At 35.4% G+C, this 21,982-nt stretch overlaps 1 protein-coding gene across 2 annotated transcripts in view; it reads right to left on the reverse strand.

The window, feature by feature from the left end:
• MED14 (mediator complex subunit 14) overlaps nucleotides 1-21,982 on the reverse strand; it is a 429,754-nt gene that overhangs the window by 112,125 nt on the left and 295,647 nt on the right. For both annotated transcript variants that reach the window (XM_090411452.1, XM_090411451.1), the window contains exon 25: nucleotides 6,181-6,258. In XM_090411452.1, the coding sequence (XP_090267578.1) occupies nucleotides 6,181-6,258 (78 nt within the window). The remainder of the gene's footprint in view (nucleotides 1-6,180; nucleotides 6,259-21,982) is intronic.

Here is a 21,982-nt window from a genome sequence, read left to right on the forward strand (position 1 = left end):
CTATCATATCCTCTACACCCCTTGAGGGTACATGGCAGGAATTTGATGATGATGATGATGATAATGAGTTATTTTTAATTAAAACCATTCTATTTTGTCCAGTCTATCTGCAACTACTCACCAGCTAGCAAAATTCACTTGCCATGGGTGAGTGTATTTGTGAAGTTCTGATAATAGGAATTACAAAAAAAAAGGATAGCGCATGTGTATGTGTAAAAATTATTCTAAAATACTGTGATAGCACTTTATTTTAAAAGAGAGCCCACACTGATAACACATTCTCCCTGATCATGTTTTTATCTTCTAGACATACTCACCAGTTTGTGATTAGTCACATATCATTCTTGTTTCAAATAATCACAAATCCAACACACTGTTGCTTGACACAATAGTCTGGTTCACACCTATTGTTCCAAAAGTATGGGCCATTGGCAAAGATGCTCTACTGATTGGGTTGAGTTAGGATCTATCTAAGTCAAGTTTCATATAATTTCCTCAAACTATGTTGCAATAGCATCTTCAACAATAAGGTTACCAATCATCCTGGTTTACCCAGGAGAGTCTCAGAATCTTTATCCTTTGTCTCACTTCTCAGAACATGTCTGAAAGTCCTGGATTTCATGAACAAGAAGTTAAAAAATAATAATAAAATAATTAATTTTGTAATAAAGAACGTGTAATAAAGCCATGAATAAAGCATTAGTTTCTGGCTTGAGCCAATGTTGTGGTTCTGATTTCAGTTGTTATGTTTCAGCAATGGACAGATGGTCCTTATGAAAGTAAGTCTTTGAGTCATTATGATAGACTCATTCATTCATTTTAGACTGCAAAGTTTCTTCGAATGATTAAGTAAGTCATGATCACACCTTCTTAATTATATTAAATGGTTCTTCATCGGAATGTAAAGGACTGTAATCAGAATTATTAACGATTATAATAAATAAGTAATTATTGATAATTATCAATTATTAAAATCAAAAGTATTGTTTATGATTATAAATATAGGAAATAGCTGTGGGTGGGATGTCTTCTTCTAATACTAAATGTAAAAACAATAACATTATCATCATTGTACATTATTCAATGAGAAACAATTATTCTGATGAGATTGAGCTGAATAACCATACAGCTCAGGTGCACCCCCCCCTCATATATATATATACAGGGTGTTCGGGATAAATTTGACATATTTATAATTAATTATATTTTTCCGTAAGTTACATGTATTAACACACACTTCTCTTCATTTAAAAGTTTGGACCCTTCTTCATTCATATACAAGATGTCAGAAAGGATGGATAGCTGGAACCCACCTGAATCATGGAAGAGAATAACTTGTATCATGATGATTCGTGCCCGCCATCAAAATAAGGATATTACGACTGCTGCCCAATGCTCCCTGAATACAGTAAAAACAATCAGGCATGAACTAGAGACTTGCAATGGTGACTACGAGGATGTAGCAAGAAGAAAGATCCCTAGCAGACGATCTGATTGCGTTCGTACAGCAGAATTCCTCGCAAATCTGCAGGAACAGGTGTTGAAGAACCCTGGCATTGGAATTCGGGCTTTGTTCGTGGAGTTGCTAACTGTAGTCAAGCCCTGGATAACAAGGGTAGCCAATGGTAGGCCGTATGTATGGCAGCAGGATTCGGCCCCTTGCCACACCTCTGGGAAAAGTCAAAAATGGTTGTCTGAAAATTTCTACGACTTCACCAGTCCAAATGTTTGGCCTCCAAACTCCCCAGACCTTAACCCCATGGATTATTTTGTATGGGGCGCAGTTGAAAAAGACACCAATCGCACTTCCAGTAATACAAAAGCCCAGTTAATGGATAAAATTAAAACAGTTTTTGCGGCCCTTCCCAGGGAGACTGTAGCATCAGCTTGTTCGAGGTTCCGAAGCAGAATTGAAGCTGTGATCGATGCTAATGGTGGTTATTTTGAGTAAATCTTGTTGATAGTATTGTAATTAACTCTGCCTGTAATGTTTTTTTGTCAATTCATTAAATTTAATAGATACAAAGAAGATTTTCTTTTTCCTTACAAAACTGTCAAATTTATCCCGAACACCCTGTATATATATATATATATATATATATATATATATTATAGAATGTAAGAAAATAATGTCTGTTGTTTTTTTTAACAAGTGAATTATGTCTAATTGGGGGGGGAGAGTCTCAAAATCATTCGCCATGGATGAGGTTTTAGTAAATGTCCAATGAAATAAATACAATCTTCCAGTTTTTTTCAGATTAAAACATTAATTTTTTTTTCATTTTCTAATTCTAATACAAACAATTTTTGGAAAGAATAAAGAAAATTATTTAAATCGGAAACACCATATTTTCAATATAAGCAAATGCCATTAACCACCTTACCGGCCATTATGGATCAAATACACATCCAGATACGCTTCGTATCCATCATATATTTCAATGAAATACCAATGGTATTACAATTTTAATATGCACTTCGCATCCATGGTAACTTGGATGTATATATACGTCCTGGTCGGTAGTGTGGTTAACATATCTCTACTAGATGGCAGATTTTAAGTTGGCTTGATGAAGAAATCTTTCTTGAGTTTTCCAAGAACTAATCTGCAGTGGGATATAATGAACTTCTCATGGCTAGGCCAAAAATATGTTCTTAAAAACATCTGTTCCTTTTTAAACTGATTGAGACAAAATACTAGAAGCATTAAAAATTACTTTTTGACCCTTTCCTAGTGCTGTAAATATTCCATTAAACATTCAACATGATGTCCTCTTAGCACTTAAGCTTTAACACCCAGAATCTGGGACTTAGAGGGTGAAGATATGTTTTCACTTTAATTCTACTAGCCAATCTGGCATCTTGTGAAGTAAATTATTGTCTCAAGTGGAATAAGTCAAAGAGCCTGAAAGCACGAAAGATATTTTTGAATCAAGGTTGCATGCTCATGATTACTGTTGCACTGCCTTTATCTGCCTTCTGAATAATGATGTTTTTGTCTATTTTTTATATTATAAAGGGTTTTCTTTTTGAAATAGTGATGCTGCTTTTTGTTGTGGAAGCTGATAAAAGAACAGAGCTTTTAGTTTAGCATGATTTGCAGAATTCTCCAGAAGATAACAAACAGCTTTTCTACACTGCACAGAACATCAATTTTTGGAATTAACAAGGAGTAACAATGAAACCAAGGCCTTTTTTAAAGTCATTTCATTTTGAATTAAAGGACAGAGATTAATGATTACCATTTCAATGATATAGACTTTTTTCCCTGACATCTTGAGATAGTTTTGGCATAAGAGATAAGCTAGGTAATGAGTAGTTGATCATGTTGTTAACACTGTCCTAGATCACCATCTATTAAAAAGCAAGCTACTATTATAAAATATGAAGTTAAGAGACTGTTCCACCACATACATCAGGAATCTTCCCATCGAGATCACGCCTGTATTCTGCTCAAACATTATAATGTCAGAGTCTTCAGATAATTTATTATCTGAAGCACATCTTTATATCTCAAAAAAAAAGTAAACTCTTCTATAAATATTCAGATATTTACAGAAGTCCCCATTTTTGTGGTTTACCACACACAAGAGTCAGCTACCAGAAGTGTTGAAATAAGAAAGAGAGAAAGAACATATCAGCAACATAGCATACAAAAGTGAATAAAAATCTATACTGAATGACACATCATTCATTAACCACAAATCACACCATCCGTTGGCATATAGCAACTGCGTCCGATCTAGAAGACATCTTCCTTTTGTGTGGCTCCATCAACAGAAAACAGTAATAACTCATCTTAAATGATGTCTTACATTCCTAGAAAACAGATGATGTGGTCCACATATCACTTCTGACTCATTCTGATTGTTACTATTCTAACAGTTTATCTGAGATATGATTTAATTTGTAATTCTAGTTTACCTTCCCCCCTCTTGTAAAACTAGTCAGTGAATGACTAGTTTTATTTAAATAATGATTGCTATTAAACACAGTTTTTCCCTCACTAATCTCAAAGTCATATTTAATTAACAAAAAATGCATCACCCAAAATGAACTACAGGAAACGTCATCAAGCAAGAGAAATGTAAGGCTATCACCTTAGTCAAAAACTAGTGTGAAATTAGTCAGTGTATATGACAGATATACATAAACATTAACAACTATTAAAACCATTTTTCCCCCCTCAATGCACCTTTTAATGTGATAAATAGATAGGCCACTGATATGCCAACCTAAGATAACACCTCTTTCAAAATCCATAATTTCTCCTCCCACTCTATCAACAGTATACAGATGTATAATCAATGCCATTTACGAGTGGAATATACACATTTTCTTTCTAAAACAGATGGTGTACCAAAACTTATTTCAACCTAGTGTATAGCTATTAACCTATATGTTTATCAATGCTAACATTTTAACAAACAATGATTAGACTGGCTATACATGCAAAAATTACATAAGGAAGAATGAAGTACAGGCAGTTCCCACTTTTTAAGAGTTCTCCAGTTTATGAATTTTTTTTTTTTCTCTCAAGTAGGAACAAAATCAAAAACATGAACATTAATAACAATAAATAAATATTAAACATCTAAATATGGCATTTCAAATCATCCATGTAGTTATACAATACAGTACTATCTTCATCCTCCGTTTATTGATAATTTTGAAGGATATCAAGAACCAGCAGAAATCATACAAAACAAAACAGAGCAGTCATTAATATTGCTAACTAATGGCAGGTTGAGGTTTCTAGTTTCTACAACTGATGACACTGATTTGCTTCAAGCACAAAATGAAGAGCTCACAAATAAAGACCTCCTTAAAATGGTAAAAGGTGAAGAAGATTTAACACTCCTATTCATTCTTTCACTATCAAGATGCTTGACAAAGCTTTTCAACACAAAAAAAAAAAAAAAAAAGATATCTGATTCAAATTTTGAGCACACTAGAAAGGTTGCTACATATTTAAAAAAAAAAAAAAAAAGCTTATGCATGCTATCGTGAAATTTATAAAGAAAAGACTGTCTTGGAAACAAACAACTCATATAATTTGCTTGATTTTAAAAGTTATGTTTTAATTTTTTTTTTTTTTTGGATAAATAAATTATTGTTTAAGCATAAACTACTGTTTTGTTGACAATGTAACTCCTGTTTTTAACATTTACATCCATGGGAAATAAACTCCTGCTTTACAAGTTTTCACTTTACAAGTACAGATTAAGAAAGAATTAACTTGCAGTTGTAAACTGCCTGCATTTAATATTCAAATACTTCTAAAAATACAAATGATATGCAAATCTTGGTGAAGAGGCAAGAATACAGCCTGAGCTGATACATAGCAATTACAAGAACATGTCAGAAGTTTAAGGCTGATAGCATAATACAAGATATGCACAAAGAATATTGTGAGAGATGAAAAACCTTAATGAATGCAGACAATGTTGTCATAGTGGTGATGCTACAAGCTTTTACATGATTGCTAAAAAAAAGAAGTCTGTTAGGAGGGTACTCATGAGAGTGAAAGAACGACTAAGTTACACAAAATACTGAGCTCTGCTCAGAGGAAACTACAAATCCCCAAAGGCTTGGGAAGTGTTTTCAAACTCTTTTCCAAATGAAGTATATGCCTCTCAAACTGTACCACAGAAGGTGAAAGTGAAATGAATGTTAGAAATAAATAAATGATGTACAATATACTGAAGAAACTACATGATTTGCTTCTTATTGATTCCCCCCTCCCACTAGTTTAAAATTGTGATTTGCAGAAGACTCAATATGTAATAAAGGCAATGAAAACCATGAGGTTAGAAATCAGAATTTACAAAATCCTATTATTGGATTCCTCCCACTCCCAGTAAACTGATTTTTAATTTCAAGTGATCATCTTATATTCAGTCAGGAAACACTAAATATTATATTAAAGAGCAATTTCTTCATTCTGTGTGAGACTACTATCATCACCACCATGTTTATTGGAGGCTTGTAGTGGACTGAAAACAAGTTCCATGTTATGTCTCTAGCAGGATTTGTGAATTATCTAAATCTTAACCCAGAGACAGGAATAATGTACCATAGGTTTCCAAACCTTAATGGGTGAGATTCATATAAATTTTTATAAACACACACATGCAAATAGTTTTAACTGATATTTATTAGAACTGAACAGCAACTCACACTGTTGATTACTCCCAGCTGAGGTGTTGAAGGAAGTTTGCTGATAGACAAAAGTGGAGCATAAGTATCATGAAGATCCTAAATAATATAATAAAGTGCCAGATTAAAAAGTGTACATTCATTTCTAAAATAACCTCTGTATTCAGTTACTTAAGTCAATATTAATATTTTTAATGAAACTGACATGTAACAGTCAAACAATGCACCACTTGGAAATTAAAGTTTATGAGAAAAAAGTGGATATAATATTTTGTTGTTAACATACCTTTTAGGAGGAAGTGTTTCACTATCGCACTAATAAAAAACACAAACTCTTGCTAAGAGTATATATAATCACCTTTTATTATTGCATTATTAAAGTTCTGAGCTATGGAGACATGAGAATGCACATATTGTTTCTTTGCAATATTATTGCATTAACAGATTTCTGAATTTTAGAATCCAAAACATTAGGTTTCCATATAAAGCTAAAAAATCTTTACCCAGTAATTTATGAAAACAAGTGGTTAAAAATAACTGATATTTACATGCTTAGCAAACTAAGCTTGTTCATATACCCAAAGAGTTTTGGAGTTTCTGGTCTTTTATTACTGTAATAACAAGGTAGTTTATACCAGATTATGTTTTTCCATAGATAACTGAAAAATTCAAAATTGTTAGTAGTTTTGGGAAATGTTTGGTATGTGTTTCCCTAAATGGCATAGACAGTAATGGATGTAAGCAAACAAAGTTTGCACCTGAAGTATTATCAGGACAGAGGCAACTTGTGGCAAAGGTGGTATAACTTCTCATCACTTGCCTTAATATCCTATAATGCAAAACACATCTCCTTGAGGACATGTATAATGCTATGCATCATGGAGGGCCACTACCCAGACCTGTTTCAACCTTTATTGAGGTCTTTTCAGTGGGAGCTAGACCCAGAGGTGATACCGAGGTTGAAGTAATGCAGAAGTCATACTTTCTTATATGAGTTGCCATAAGGTGTCTCATCTTATTATTAAAATCCTCTGGATTAGAGAAAGATGTTGGAAGTTTTTTTGTTTATTCCATTTGGTATGCTTACACTTGTATAAAGGACTAACTAAGTATAATTTCTTGTATAACTAAGTGCTTAGCATGCTTTTACATGCTTAGCAAACTAAGCTTGTTCATATACCCAAAGAGTTTTGGAGTTAACAAAATGGAATAAACAAAAAACTTCCAACATCTTTCTCTAATCTGGAGGATTTTAATAATCAACTCATATAACAAAGTATGACTTCTGCATTACTTCAACCTTGGTATCACCTCTGGGTCTAGCTCCCACTGAAGAGATCTCAATAAAGATCGAAACCAGTCTGGATAGTGACCCTTTCCCCATGATGCATAGCATTATACATATCTACAAGGAGATGTGCTTGGCATTTTGGTAGTGTTTTTATCTTTTATATGCACAAGCCCAAGCTAATGGCATGCAAATCTGCCATATAATTACTGCAATCAAGTGGATCTGGTGGGATATAGCAATGTTTGGAAACAGAGCAGCACAGCTAACAGAGATTTCATATCTTGAACATTACTATAGATGGAAAGGAAATCAGAGGGTACTGCACTGCATGCATTAAATAACGAAACGTAGATGGTTGGTGGGGGTGTGGGACTTCCTTAGTTGGCACAGTGAGAGATTGCAGGATGGAGTGCAAATCTTCCACAGAGAAATGATATTATGTTTGGTGCAGGTAATGCTGTCAATATTCATGACAACAGCTTGTATAATCTCATTAACACATTCATCAGTGTGTAGTCAGACATGTGTGATGTTGAGCTTACCACAGAGAGAAACAATATTAGTCATGCAGGTTGCTCTGGAAGAGACTATTTTTAGTACATAATTAAGAGATAACTGTTTTCATCTAAGCAATATAGCAGGTTCATTTGTTTCAACAAAAAGACTTTAAATGGCAATGTGTGAAAAGCACCAGTAGCTATTCGTATACCCTGATGATGGACAGGGTCTGACCATTGAAGCACATTCTCCCTTACAGAACTGTAAACCTGGGATCCATAATGAGGTTTGACTATACAAGTGCACAATAGAGGTGCAGAGCAAGGAACATCAATTAGCCCCCCCAGTAGAAGATAGAGTATGAAGGATATTCAATGGGTTTTTTTTGCACTTATCCTTAACTTGATGAATATGTGTAAGAAATGCAAGATTTCTGTCTCAAAGATGAGCCCACAAACTTAGTCTCTGTTGTTACTGGAATTATGTTTTGTAAAAGCAAGATCTGAGTGAAAGATACATTTTCAGCAGAAGTGTACATAATTTTTTCTGCTGAAAACATGAACCCATTACTAAGAGCTGATGAAGAGATATGACTGATTGCTTGTTGAAGTTGTCCTTCGATTATCCTCATATTGCTGACAGTAAATTGTGAAGTTAGACATAAGGAGCATTGCGTACAGTGGAAGGAAGCTTGAGTGACTAATTAACTTTGACAGCAAATAGAGTTACACTTAGAGCCTTCAGGAACACCCTCTTCTTGATAATATTGGGCATCAATGCTTTAAAGAATTAGAATGGAGAGTTCACCAGTTCAGTACCATGTGAATGACAATGGAAATCAAGAAAAATTTTACAGGTTCTTGACAACTGCTAAGGAGATCAGTACAAAAGTTAATCTTTTACTAGCAATGCAGTTTATGGCTGATAGTTAGTGAGGAAATAAGAAGCACTTCATCCATTGATGGCAGTCTTCAATAATTTAATGAAAATGAGATTCTGAGGAAGAAATTGCAGTAAACATCAGAAGAACAAGAAAGTGATGAGGACAGTACTCCCAAGTTGTTTAAGCAGTGCCATATCTGCACTAGACACCTGTGCTTATTTTCTTTAACTGCAGTCAACAAAAACACTGGCAGGCTATGCTCATTAAATTCCTAAAGAATGGCATTAACTGCTAAGAACTGCATGCATGTTTAGTATGTATATAAATAAAAATATTTTTATAGCAAATAGTTTTTAAGTTTTATTAAATGGATAAGAATCCTATATTTTTATATAGCCAGTAAGTGAAACTCGAGATCGATAACTACGATCTATGAGTTTCAATGCCGAAAAACTATCGGCGAAGGCAATTCGAAGCAAAGGTGGAGCAAGCTCCCTCACTATTCTTGATATTCTCTCATAATGTAAGACACAGCTCCTAGGAGATGTAATACTGTCATTACATTATGAGGGGAGGTCACTACCCAGACCGGTTTCAACCCTTTTTGAGGTCTCATCAGTGAGTAGGTAGACCTAGAAAATATCAAAACTTAGTGAAAAGAACTTACATACCTTCACTATACAAATGCCATAAAGGTGTGCTTGTATTATGTAATTAGAATAAAAAGCCAAAAGGCTAGTTTTCTGCCAATTGAATAGATATTAAATGGATAAGAATCCTATATTTTTATATAGCCAGTAAGTGAAACTCGAGATCGATAACTACGATCTATGAGTTTCAATGCCGAAAAACTATCGGCATTGAAAAAAAAAACTATCGATCTCGAGTTTCACTTACTGGCTATATAAAAATATAGGATTCTTATCCATTTAATATCTATTCAATTGCCAGAAAACTAGCCTTTTGGCTTTTTATTCTAATTAGTTTTTAAGTTTATCTATAAGTCAGTAATTTAGATATGCACTAAATGAAAAGAGTGTCTAAATTTGTCTTATACAGACACCTTTTAAACTCTTGATGTAACTTCATTTATTTAATTGGGAAAGCTGCTTAATTGGACCATCTTATGCTACTTCCAATGTAACCCAATTAGCTGAAATCCACTATATATAAAATTTGAAATCAGTTTTCAAATTATATTTCGGAATTTTGATATTAAGACCACTGATTATCATCATAATTGGTACTTATGGGCGTTTTTGACTAATGAAAAATTTAATTTCCTTGCTTTCCTAACCTTGAGTTTATTATGATAAAGTGGTTAGCTTTATACCTGTTGAAAATTCTGGCAGTAAATTGTGCATGTGTTTGACTTGCCACTTTCCTTATGCGCAAAATGAAAAAACTCTGCTGCCTCCAATTGAGACTGGCCAAGTGATCACCATCAGTTGAAATGCAGTTATAAAGCCTCTTTGCATACTAGACATATTACACTTGGATAAAGGATTAAACTAAATATATAATTCATAGTCTAACCAAGTGGGAAAAAACTTCCAACATCTTTCTCTAATCCAGAGTAATTTAATAATAAGGTGTGACACCTTTTGGAAACTGGCATATGGAAATATGACTTCTGCATTGCTTCAACCTTGGTATCACCTCTGGGTCTGGCTCCCACCGAAGAGACCTCAATAAAGGTCGAAACTGGTCTGGATAATGACCATCTCCATGATGGTTATTATCCAGACCAGGCATTATACATGTCCACAAGGAGATGTGCTTTGCATTTTGGGATACTAAAGAAGTGATGAGAAGTTATACCACCTTTGCCATGAGTTGCCCCTGTCCTGATAATACTTCAGGCGCAAACTTTGTTTGCTTACACTTGGATTAACTAAGTATATAATTTCTTGTATAACCAAATGGAATAAGCAAAAAAACTTCCAATAATAAGGTGAGACACCTTTTGACAACTCATATAAGAAAGTATGACTTCTGCATTACTTTTCTTTTTTCTTAAGGAAAGGGAGTTACTAAGGAAAGTGATGAGAAGTTATACCACCTTTGCCACGAGTTGCCTCAGTCCTGAAGATACTTCTGGTGCAAACTTTGTCTGCTTACACTTGGATCAAGGATTAAACAAAATATATAATTTAGATGGCTGCTGCACCTTTGTTAAATATTAACTTAACTATTTATCATAACTTATTATTTGTCTTTGTCTTAAATTTGCTTTACTTTGTTCAACTTCACTAAGTTAAGACTATCAACTGCAAAACTTCTCAAAGTTAATCCTGCCATGACCAATTTCTGCCCCCCCCTCCCACTATTAAACAAACTTTGTGTTATAAGTATATTTTATGTATGCAGTGCCCCACTCTCATACAAATCAAATTAGAAAAATTATTTTATTTTCGACTGTGCCATCCAATTTGAGTAAATATTTTGAAAGTTAGGGTGAGGGAAAAACAGGAATTAATCACTAAATACATATCCAAATTCTCTATATGCAAGTCGTGACCATTCGTACCTTATTATGCCCACAGGTTCACATTTTTTTTTGGAGATAGTGCATTAGTTAAAGAACAGGCCAGGTAGTTATAAAGCAAAACCATTTGTTTTACTTTATAACTACAAGAAGTACATTACACACGAGATACTATGAAATTATTTCACTTAACCCTTTTACAAGCAGGTAATGCAAATTATATGACAAACTCACAGTGCACACACTTGTTCACAGGCATAAATAGGTTAATAAATTCTTCCCCCAAATACTAAATTAAAAGTTGCCTGACTGCATACAAATTCTTAATAGTACAGCTCCCAATATTACAACTAAGTACACATATATAATCTAAATAAACAAGTCAATAAATAATCTTCCCACAAAACTTAGCGACTTAGTTAGTGCCTGTTTACAAATGATTCTTTGTAAGCACATTCACAACTCCGAGAAACATTTTCATAACAACTACAAAAACATTGCCTACTTACAATTTTATCATGAATAAAGAGTTCAAACAAATTGCAGCATACTTCATCAGGATATCTACGTCTTCTTTCTGGTTAACTTCCATGTTGCTTGAACATCACAGGCAGTTTTTTGTAGAACTTTCCTCCATCGAACCAGTCATAGTTACCACGAGGCTTGCGTGTAACTGCTCTCTATCTGGAGACTAAGCCTTGAGAGCTATCAACGAGGGAAACAGCCTGCTGCGATCTGGATATCCTATAGCGCTCAACGAGTAGAAGACCCACAATGGGAGAAGAGCCTCAGCGACGAAAGGCCTCAATAATGGGAAGACCAAAAGCCTCAGCAATGAGAAGGTAAAAGCCTCAGTGATGAGAAGGTAAAAGCCTCAGCAACGGGAAGGTAAACGCCTCAGCGACAAGCAGAAAAAATGCCCTGAGCCAAGAATCACAATCTCCTTTATACAAAATGTTGCTCTTTGTTCTCTATGCTGTCTTTTCGGGATTAGCCTTTAACGATGATGTCATTTCTGTCCGTTTGGTCAACATCGGTTGATCCTGCAACCTTTGGTTGGTGTTTCGTCATTGCTAATCTGGCATAATCCCTACTTACAGCTTTACATACAGTCAATGTACATGCACTTTTACAGTAACATTCTATTCAGTACATTATATTTTAAATATCACTAAATATTGAGAGAAAAAAATGGAAAATCGATTGCAAAAATTAAACAAAGTTAAATTTTTCCCGTGGGAGATATTACACAATTATCAATTTGAATATATAAAAAAGTAGGAAAACTGATAATGAGAATTATACAGAGATTTCTGTGCTTAATGTTCCAAGTAAGATACAGGGTCTTTCAAAAGGGGATATACAACTTCAAATGACAATAGAGGGTAAATAGTTATAGATGAACAATGTTTATATGTAGCGTAACACTTGAAGTTTCAACACAAATAGTTAAAGTTTGATATGACTACCTGCAGTAATTTTGTAGACATCCCACCTGTAATCAATTTCCTGCTACATGCAGCAGAGCATATCTGGCATAGCTACACCAATGGCAGCAGTAATTCTGGAACACTACTCATCCAAACTGGCTGATAGTGGTGATACAACCACTCGATCTTTTGCAAAAGCCCCACAAGAAAAAATCCAATGATATAAGGTTGAAGGAATGCAATGGCCATACTAAAGGCCCCATCACCAGTCCATCTGCCTGGAAACCGGGTGTTGAGTTTATGACTTTAAATCTGTCAGGTAATGAGGAGGTACTCCATCTTGCTGGAAATGTAAGCGTCTGTTGGGATCATTGTCATCTACTTGTGGTATAAGGTACCCAATTCGGGTCAAAGCTACATAACTGAGAAGAGACCTCCACACAGCCTTTAAAGGAATGCAGGGGAACCAATCAGGGTTCTCGGCATTAATGTCCAATCCTCACCTTCTAGTGGTGCACCCTGTTAGATATCTACCTGGATACTGAACAAACGACGATAAGCTAGCAATTAGGGATTTAGCCGACGAAATTATATTCTTATTGGCTTAAACCACAATATAAAATGATGGTACAACATGAGAGAATTTAATGCTGACTAGGACAGTGCCCAGTTAAACAAGCCTCCCCCATTGTTTTTGCCAGGGAATGAGGACAAACAGCGAATAGTCAGCTACTGGAACAAATCCTGAAACACACCCCAACTCAACATCAACAGAGCTCAAGATCAGTACTATCAACATAAGAAGCCTGAATGGCAAAGAAATGGAGTTAGCTGAGGAATTAGATAAGTACCAGATCGACATAATAGGGGTGACTGAAACAAAAAAAGGCAAAAGCTGGTGAGATGTTTCTGAGCAATAAATACAAAGGTTATATTCAGGCAATGACAATCAAGGAAAAGAAGGACTAGCTATAGCAGTCAACACTAAATATGAGGTTAATCTTATTGAATGGCAGGCAGTCTCAAGTAGAGTGATGTGGGCAAATATCAGAATGGGGAACTGGAGAATGAGACTTATTTCTGCCTATGGTGCAACAAAAGTTTCTACTAAGGTAGAATTGGAGGAATTTTTTGAGGCTTTAGAAAAAGCGACTAACACAATGAAAATGGAAAAGCTGGTCCTTGTTGGGGATCAAAATAGCAAAGTAGGAAATGATTGTCAGACATACAAAAATATTTTGGGAAAATTTAGAGAAAAGAGCAAAGCTAATAATAATGGCAAATACCTGTTGGATTTCTGTTCAGGACATGGACTGGTTATTACTAACATAATGTCCAACATAAAAATGTGCACAAATTCACATGGAGAGAAGAGGCAAGGAATAAGAAACATCTCATTGACTGTGTTATTTTGATAGGGATGTTTTCTCCTTGGTGCAGGACACTAGAGTGTACAGAGGATTTGAAATTGGAAGTGATCACTATTTAGTCTTGAGCAGGATAAAATTGAATTTCATATTGAAAAGAATAACATGTAAGAAAGTTTTAAAGCGAATAAAAGTTGAGCAGCTCTCAGATGTGAACTGTAGACTAAAATACACAGAGATTATTGAAGAAAAAAATAAAAGAGTTTGAGAACAGGAAACAAACTTTAGATATTCAGTGGTAAGTCTTGAAGAAAACCTTGATTAATTCAGCCAGAGAGGCATGTGGTGAGGTTGTCTGCAAGGATAGAAAAATCAGAACTCCATGGTGGACACAGGAAGTTAAAGAGGCAGTGAAGGAAAAGAAAAAAGCATATCAAAAATTACTGGCAAATAAGTCAGCTTGTGCTCTCAGAGAATACAGAGACAAATGTAAGAAAGCTAACACTGTGTAAAACTGGCTAAAGAAAAGTCATGGAAGGACTTTGGTAAGAACATAGAAAATAAAAATCAAGAAGGTGACAAGATATTCTGGAGGTTGTTGAAGAAGCTTAGGAATGGAGGAAAGAGTGTTGTAAAAGGAATTAGAGATGATAAAGGTGAAATGAAAACAGGAGAAAAAGATATCCTTGAAGTATGGAGTAATTACTTTGAAAAATTGCAGTGATGACAGCACAGTGGTAAAAAACACTGACTAGGCAGACAGTCAAGAATACATATCCATACTTGAAATAGAAAAACTATCAAAAGCCCGAAATGTTGAAAGGCAGCCGGAGTAGATGATATATTTGACCACAAACGCTAAAGTATGGAGGTATAAAAGTCTTTCTGAACAGGCCTTCTGAACTATGCAGTGGCTGCATTGCATAGTTCAAAAATCTGGACAGAGGGACGAATTTCAGATGATTGGAGTAGAGCTCTCATAGTATCCATATATAAAAAGGGAAATAAAACAATGTGAGAATTACAAGGTATTTCACAGAGTGTTCCTTATGAGGAAGACTCAGTGAAATGTATCGGTGAATATATAAGTATACTTGAGAAAAGGTTGAGAAGGATGGTGACAGAGAAGCTTGGTGAACAACAAGTTGGATTCAGGCGAAATAGAGGCTATCAGGATCAGATTTTTACTTTACGATAGACAGTTGAGAAATCATGGGAATATAAGAAAGATCCGTATTTAAGTTTTGTCGATTTTGAAAAGGCATATGACAAATTGCCAAGAGAGAAGCTATTCAATACAATACAGTTATCATGTGTCAATGGAGCATTATATCAAGCAATAGTCTTTATTTGAGTTGGAAGTCAGCAGTTAGAATTGAAGGAAGTACAGGAAGGTGGTTTCATGTTAAATCTGATGTCATATAAGGATGTACATTATCTATATGGATCACATTATGAAGTGGTATTAAACCTGATACCAAAATTGGAGATGTAATTCTCAGCTCTTTGCTTTATGCAGATGATGTTGTACTTCTAAATAAATCCACTAAAAGTATGCAAGATTCCCTGACTGAATTGAATAACTGTTATGACAGATATGGTATGAAGATCAGCATTAAAAAGACAATGAAAAAATCAGCTGCATTGTGAATGGAGAACCTACTGAACAAGTAAAACATTTCAGCTACTTAGGCATGATTTTTAGTGAAGATGGTAAGTCAAATATGGAAATAGACAACAGAATCAACAAAGCTGATATGGTAGGAGGTCAGCTTAAATTTATATAGAGTAAGAGAGAAATGAGCGAAAACACTAAATTAGCTGTAAACAAGATAGTGTTCAAACCGATTTTAACTTAGGGATCTGAGAGCTGGGTCAGAAGTAAAACACTTGACCTAAGACTAGAGACCACCGATATGAGTCCTGAGAAAGATTAGGAGCATGAACAGATGGCATCAATGGCAATATCATATAAAAAAGAGCATATTAGGAAAGAACTTGACATTGTCAGCATCCAGGAATGCATTAGCAGAGCTAATCTCAGGTGGTATGATCACTTAAACAGAATGGGAGAGGAAAGATTAGCAACACAAGTGTTCTCTGCCAGGGTGTAAGGGAAAAGACCCAGAGGAAGGCCAAGATATAGGTGGAATGATACAGTAAAAAAGTGCCTTAGAAGACAGAAATATAAGATCTGATAATATTGGAGTCTTGACAGATAACAGATTAGTTTGGAGGAAAATTGTAGATATGTAGTTAGTAGTTTGATGTAAATTTTTCATGTAGTACTATTGTATCCTGTACACCTCTTGAGGGTATATATATCAGGAATTTGATGATGATGATGACATTCCATAAATGCCAATTTTACAAATAAACTTCTACTGAAATAGTTGCAATTAATATGGTGTATAAGCTACTAAATATATGAAGAGCCAAAGGCTTCAATTCGGCGACATATAACTTGTTTAAGTTAAAGGATATTACATCCCATATTGTTTCTTAGCCGAATAAGAAACTCAAAAGAGTTTCATGCCGAATATAGAAATCATATAAAGTTCGGCGATTCCAAGCATAAGCAAATACCTGGATAGTAGGGTCAGTTGCTGCTATCCAGGTATTTGCTTATGCTTGGAATTGCCGAACTCTATATAATTTCTATATTCGGCATGAAACTCTTTTGAGTTTCTTATTCGGCTAAGAAACAATATGGGATGTAATACCCCTTAACTTAAACATGTTGTATAAGCTTTGCGAAAATGCAACTGTCCAATGCAGAAATGGTCCAAGATGGTTCCCATTGGCAATTTCTGCATGTGTGGACAACCTAGTGTAAAATTTGTTAAGAAGGGAGAGATCAATGATTGTCAAGCATTCACTCAATTATATGTACTCATCCGTTTGGGTTCATACTACTCCACAGAGTGTTGTGTCCATTAAAGTAACCCATGAGAAGTAAGGGATGAGACAATTGCAATATAAGATTATCAAGTTTGATATCATTTAACTCATAAACCAATGGTAAATATATGGAACATACTGTAATAAGAAATCCTGTGTACAGGCAAATCGCTGTTGCTTCCAGAGCAGTATTAAGCTGGACATGATGGAAAGAGTATACAACTAACCTACAAGGATATCTACACCACTGTGAACAGGTCATCTCCAGTTTCTGTCCTTATGAACAACAGTGAAATTCCTTAAGACCAGGTCCTCACTGGGTTTTATATGTTTCTTGCAAACAGAGAGAGAAAGACTTGTGTTTCTGCAGCATAATCTTGATAGAATTGATATTTTAGCAAAACGACGGTTCCACAGTATAAATTTTCCTATCGTTTTGGTTTTGTAGATTTATCCAATTTCCAAGAGTCTAAGGGTTTACCCTCATAAGGTTTATATTTGTCTAATGATTTTGGGAAGTATGGATGGCCAGTGTCCATCTCTTTCTCTGGAAAAAAAAGTTCAGTATATTATCTGATGAGGATCATTTGATAAATTTAATTTAATTTCATTGGATACCTCATCATCATCAAATTCGTACCATGTACCCTCAAGGGGTGTACAGGATATGATAGTACTACATGAAAAAAATTACATCATTACTAACTTCCTATCTACAATTTTCCTCCAAATCAGTCTGTAATTTGTCAAGACTCCAACATTATCAGATCCTATACATCGTATCAATCCACCTATATCTTGGTCTTCCTCTGGGTCGTTTTGCTGCCAACCTGGCAGAGAACACTTGTTTTGCTAATCTTTCCTCTCCCATTCTGTTTAAGTGACCATACCACCTGAGATTAGCTCTGCTAACACATTCCTGGATATTGACAATGTCAAGTTCTTCCCTAATATCCTCGTTTTTAATATGATATTGCCATTGATGCCATCAGTTCATGGCTCTAATCTTTCTCAGGATTCTCATATCTGCGGTCTCTAGTCTTTGGTCAAGTGTTTTGCTTCTGACTCAGCTCTCAGATCCATAAGTTAAAACTCATTTGAACACTGTCTTCTATACAGCTAATTTAGTGTTCTGACTAATTTCTCTCTTATTCCATATGAATTTATTCAATTGACTTCCCACCCTACCAGCTTTGCTGATTCTGTTGTCTATTTCTATACTGAATTTACCATCTTCACTAAAAATCGTGACTAAGTAGCTGAAATGTTTTACTTGTTCCACAGGTTCTCCATTCACAACACAGTTGACATTTTCAATGATTCTGCCAATTATCATTGTCTTTGTCTTTTTATTGCTGACCTTCATACCATATCTATTACAACAGTTATTCAATTTAGTCAGAGAATCTTGCAGACTTGTAGCGGATTTATTCAGAAGTATAACATCATCCACATAAAGTTAAGAGCTGACATTAACATCTCCAATTTTGATATCATGTTTAATACCACTTTCCTTCATAATGTGATCCATATAGATAATGAATAACAGAGGGGATAATGTACATCCTTGTCTCACACCAGATTTATCATTAAACCATCTTCCTGCACTTCCTTCAATTCTAACTGCTGACTTACAATTCAAATAAAGACTGAGTATTGCTTGATATAATACACATTGACACCATATAACTGTAGCGTATTGAACAGCTTCTCTCTTGGCACCATGTTATATGCCTTTTCTAAATCGACAAAACTTAAATACAGATCTTTGTTATATTCCCATGCATTCTCGACTATTTGTCGTAAAGTGAAGATCTGATCCTGACAGCCTCTATTTGGCCTGAATCCAGCTTGTTCTTCACCCAGCTTTTTTTCTACAATTCTTCTCAATCGGTTCTCCGCTTTCCTTTAAAGGCTATGTGGAGGTCTCCTCTCAGTTATACAGCTTCGACCCTTAAGCACCCCTAATTGGATACCTAATTATTCATTTTTTCTGTGGAGGTGTCTGGTGGTTTACCTTTAAGTGATATCCTTGCCATAATTTTTTTGCCAAGTAGGTTCTCATGGAATAGGATCATTTTTAGAGTTTTTTCAGGAATGAGACCTTAGGTTGTCCAATTGATGTACTCCACACCACTTGAAATTATCAGATGATAGAATACACACGAGTTTGAGTTGCTATTGTTATTTTTTTAACTGCTACCATCTGAGCATAATATTTCAGTATAGGTATAGTAGTGGTGGCTAACTTCTCTTTTGCACCCTGATATATTTTGTTCTGTTTTAATCTTTTGTATTTCTTTTTCATTCTTCCACTTCTGATATATATAAGAGTAAGCTGCATGATCTTCCTGACAGTTAACACATTTAACCCTCTTTACAGAGCAAGATTTATCATCACACTCTTTACCACATCAGACATAGGTAGGAGACACAACAGGTAGTTTGGACATGTCTGTATTTCTGACATTTAAAGTATCTCAGTGGATTAAGGATGTACAGCCTAACAAGATAGTTGAGATACCCTGCTTTTACAGATGTTGGAAGTTTAGGTGTATCAAAAGTAAGAATGATGTTCCTGGTTAGAACAAGATGGCCATCTTTACACATCAAGATGTGCCTCATACCTGTCACTCCCTGATCTTTAAGCTCTGAACATATCTCCTCATCTGGAACAGCAAGGAAATCCGATTCTGATATGACTCCTAGAAAAGTTTAGTGTTTTATGAGGTGTCACTGTAACTGGTTTTCCACCCACTGATGTAGCCCTTGGTAATTCTTCTGGGTGTTGCTAACTAGATGTTTTCACAAAGATATCATCAGAATGTAGTTTCTTCACTGTTTTGGAGATTCTGCCAGTCCTAAACCCTTCTGAATAAAGAAGGGTGACATTCTCCCTATTGGCTTTTCACCTGTCGCATGGATGATCAGAAACACTGGTACATTTATACTGATATCACATCTTTTGTTTCTTACGTCTGTGATCGAATGATGTATTTACAGTCTCAGTACTTGGTTAGGACCTTGTTAGGGACTGTGAAATATTTTAGGATGAAGGATTCATACTAAAGAGATTTTTTGTTTGTTACTGGAGTCCCCATCCACCATGGAGCCACACATTGACACCCACTGACCTGCAGACAATGACTGCACTTAGAAGTGGAAAGCCAGGATTATCCCCTTTTTCTCAAATGGAAGATGAATCACTGAACCAACTGGTCCTTTGCATAATAGCACCAAAAGATAATGCTAATCCCTTGTCATCAGTCTCCTCCTTCAACTTTTATACAGACAAGCAAGGCAAATTACCTTTCATTATATAGCAGAAACATTCTGCTTTATGCCTCCTTTGATCTTGAGCCAGAAAGGCATCAGAAAATGTCCTCAATTAGTCTGAATACCAATAAGTCAACAATTTCAGATAGTAACTGTCCCCCCCCCCCCCCCACACACACACAGTTGTGGTCAAAATTTATACTCCAGAATTAACACATCATATAGCATCTATTTAACTGCCATATTCATCTAGTATCTACCCAACAACATGGAAGTATGACTATATCCAATCCATCCCTAAAAAGTCTATGCAGTTAGCCTAGTGGCTTTGCGCTTCGCAACCATATGCCTGGGGAAGGAGTGTCCTAGGTTCAATTCCCGTCAACGATATGAGGAGCTCAAGGATCTTCCTCAGCCATAGCCAAGTTACCCATCTTGGGTGTGGACAGCAGGGTTTTTCCGCCAGTTATCTGGTGTTTTCTCATCCTGCAAGCAGGCAAACTGGTCTGAGGACACACACGAATTACAGTCAGGAATACTGACCCAGCCATAGGTCTGATTCGTCAGCCTATGCCCGGTTCCGGAGCCTGGATAAATTTTTTTTTTTTGGGGGGGGACTAGATGGTACCATGAACTCCCGTAAAAAGGGGGAATGCTGTATCATCACGTAGAATTTATTTTATCCTAAAAAGTTGGCGATCAACGTAAAGTCCCAATGTTCAATCACCTCAATTCTCTTGAAAACAATGGAGTAGATCAACATCACCGGCCAACTTCCTTACTAGAAACAACGAGGCCCACAATTAATCACCAATGACCTAACCTAACATAAATTCTGCTGTTCTCATTCCACAGCAGATACTAACCATAGTCTCCTTTGGATATAAATGAAAAGATTTGGAAAAAATTATTGTGGTCACTGTTGATGTTTCCAGTATATTCAATTGGGTCCTTGAAAAGGCCTCTCTATCTTCTTTCATTCACTCTATGTCTGCTCACTGACCATAAATCTGATTCACAATGTGCTGTCAATAATGTTTTAAATAGTGATTTTCTTATAATTTTCCATTAGGAATAATGCAATGAATGCCAACACTATCAAAACATGATCCTGTTTCATTTCTCATAAGAAAAATCTTACTTCCCATTAATGCTAATAAAATTCATACTCTCAATCAGGATCATTACATCTATGTCTCTCAGCCTCCAAAAAAGTTTGTATTCCTTTTATGTTCATTATTTCTCAACTGTGACAATTCCTAATATTATATAAATCCCAAAGATGCCCAAACCTTAGAATACCATTCTCAGATTTGGGATAGTGCATCAAAAATTTCCCTCAGAATGTGAGATGGAAGGGGACAACCTGCTTAATAGATGATTTCACTTTCACAGAATTTCCCCTTCTCAGAGGAACTGTTCCTGCATTATACTTTGTCTAGGTATTTTCAGCTGGGTGCTGCTCTGCCAAATTAGCCACTATCACTTCTCCATTTGTCTTCAACATGCAAAAACATTAGTAACTGATGGTTAACATCCATCAGTTCATCTTCAATATTATTGAAATAACTTCTTCTCCTTCTCTTTAATTCCATCGTCTTCCATTATTTTTGAAAAAAAGCTCTCCCAACCGTTTTTACCCAAATAAATCTCCAGCAATTCAAGAAACAACAGATTTCTTCTTCTTTC

Source organism: Typopeltis vanoorti, chromosome 21, assembly GCF_054136105.1.
Source record: "Typopeltis vanoorti isolate ZY-2024b chromosome 21, IOZ_Tvanoo_1.0, whole genome shotgun sequence".
NCBI lineage: Eukaryota > Metazoa > Arthropoda > Arachnida > Uropygi > Thelyphonidae > Typopeltis > Typopeltis vanoorti.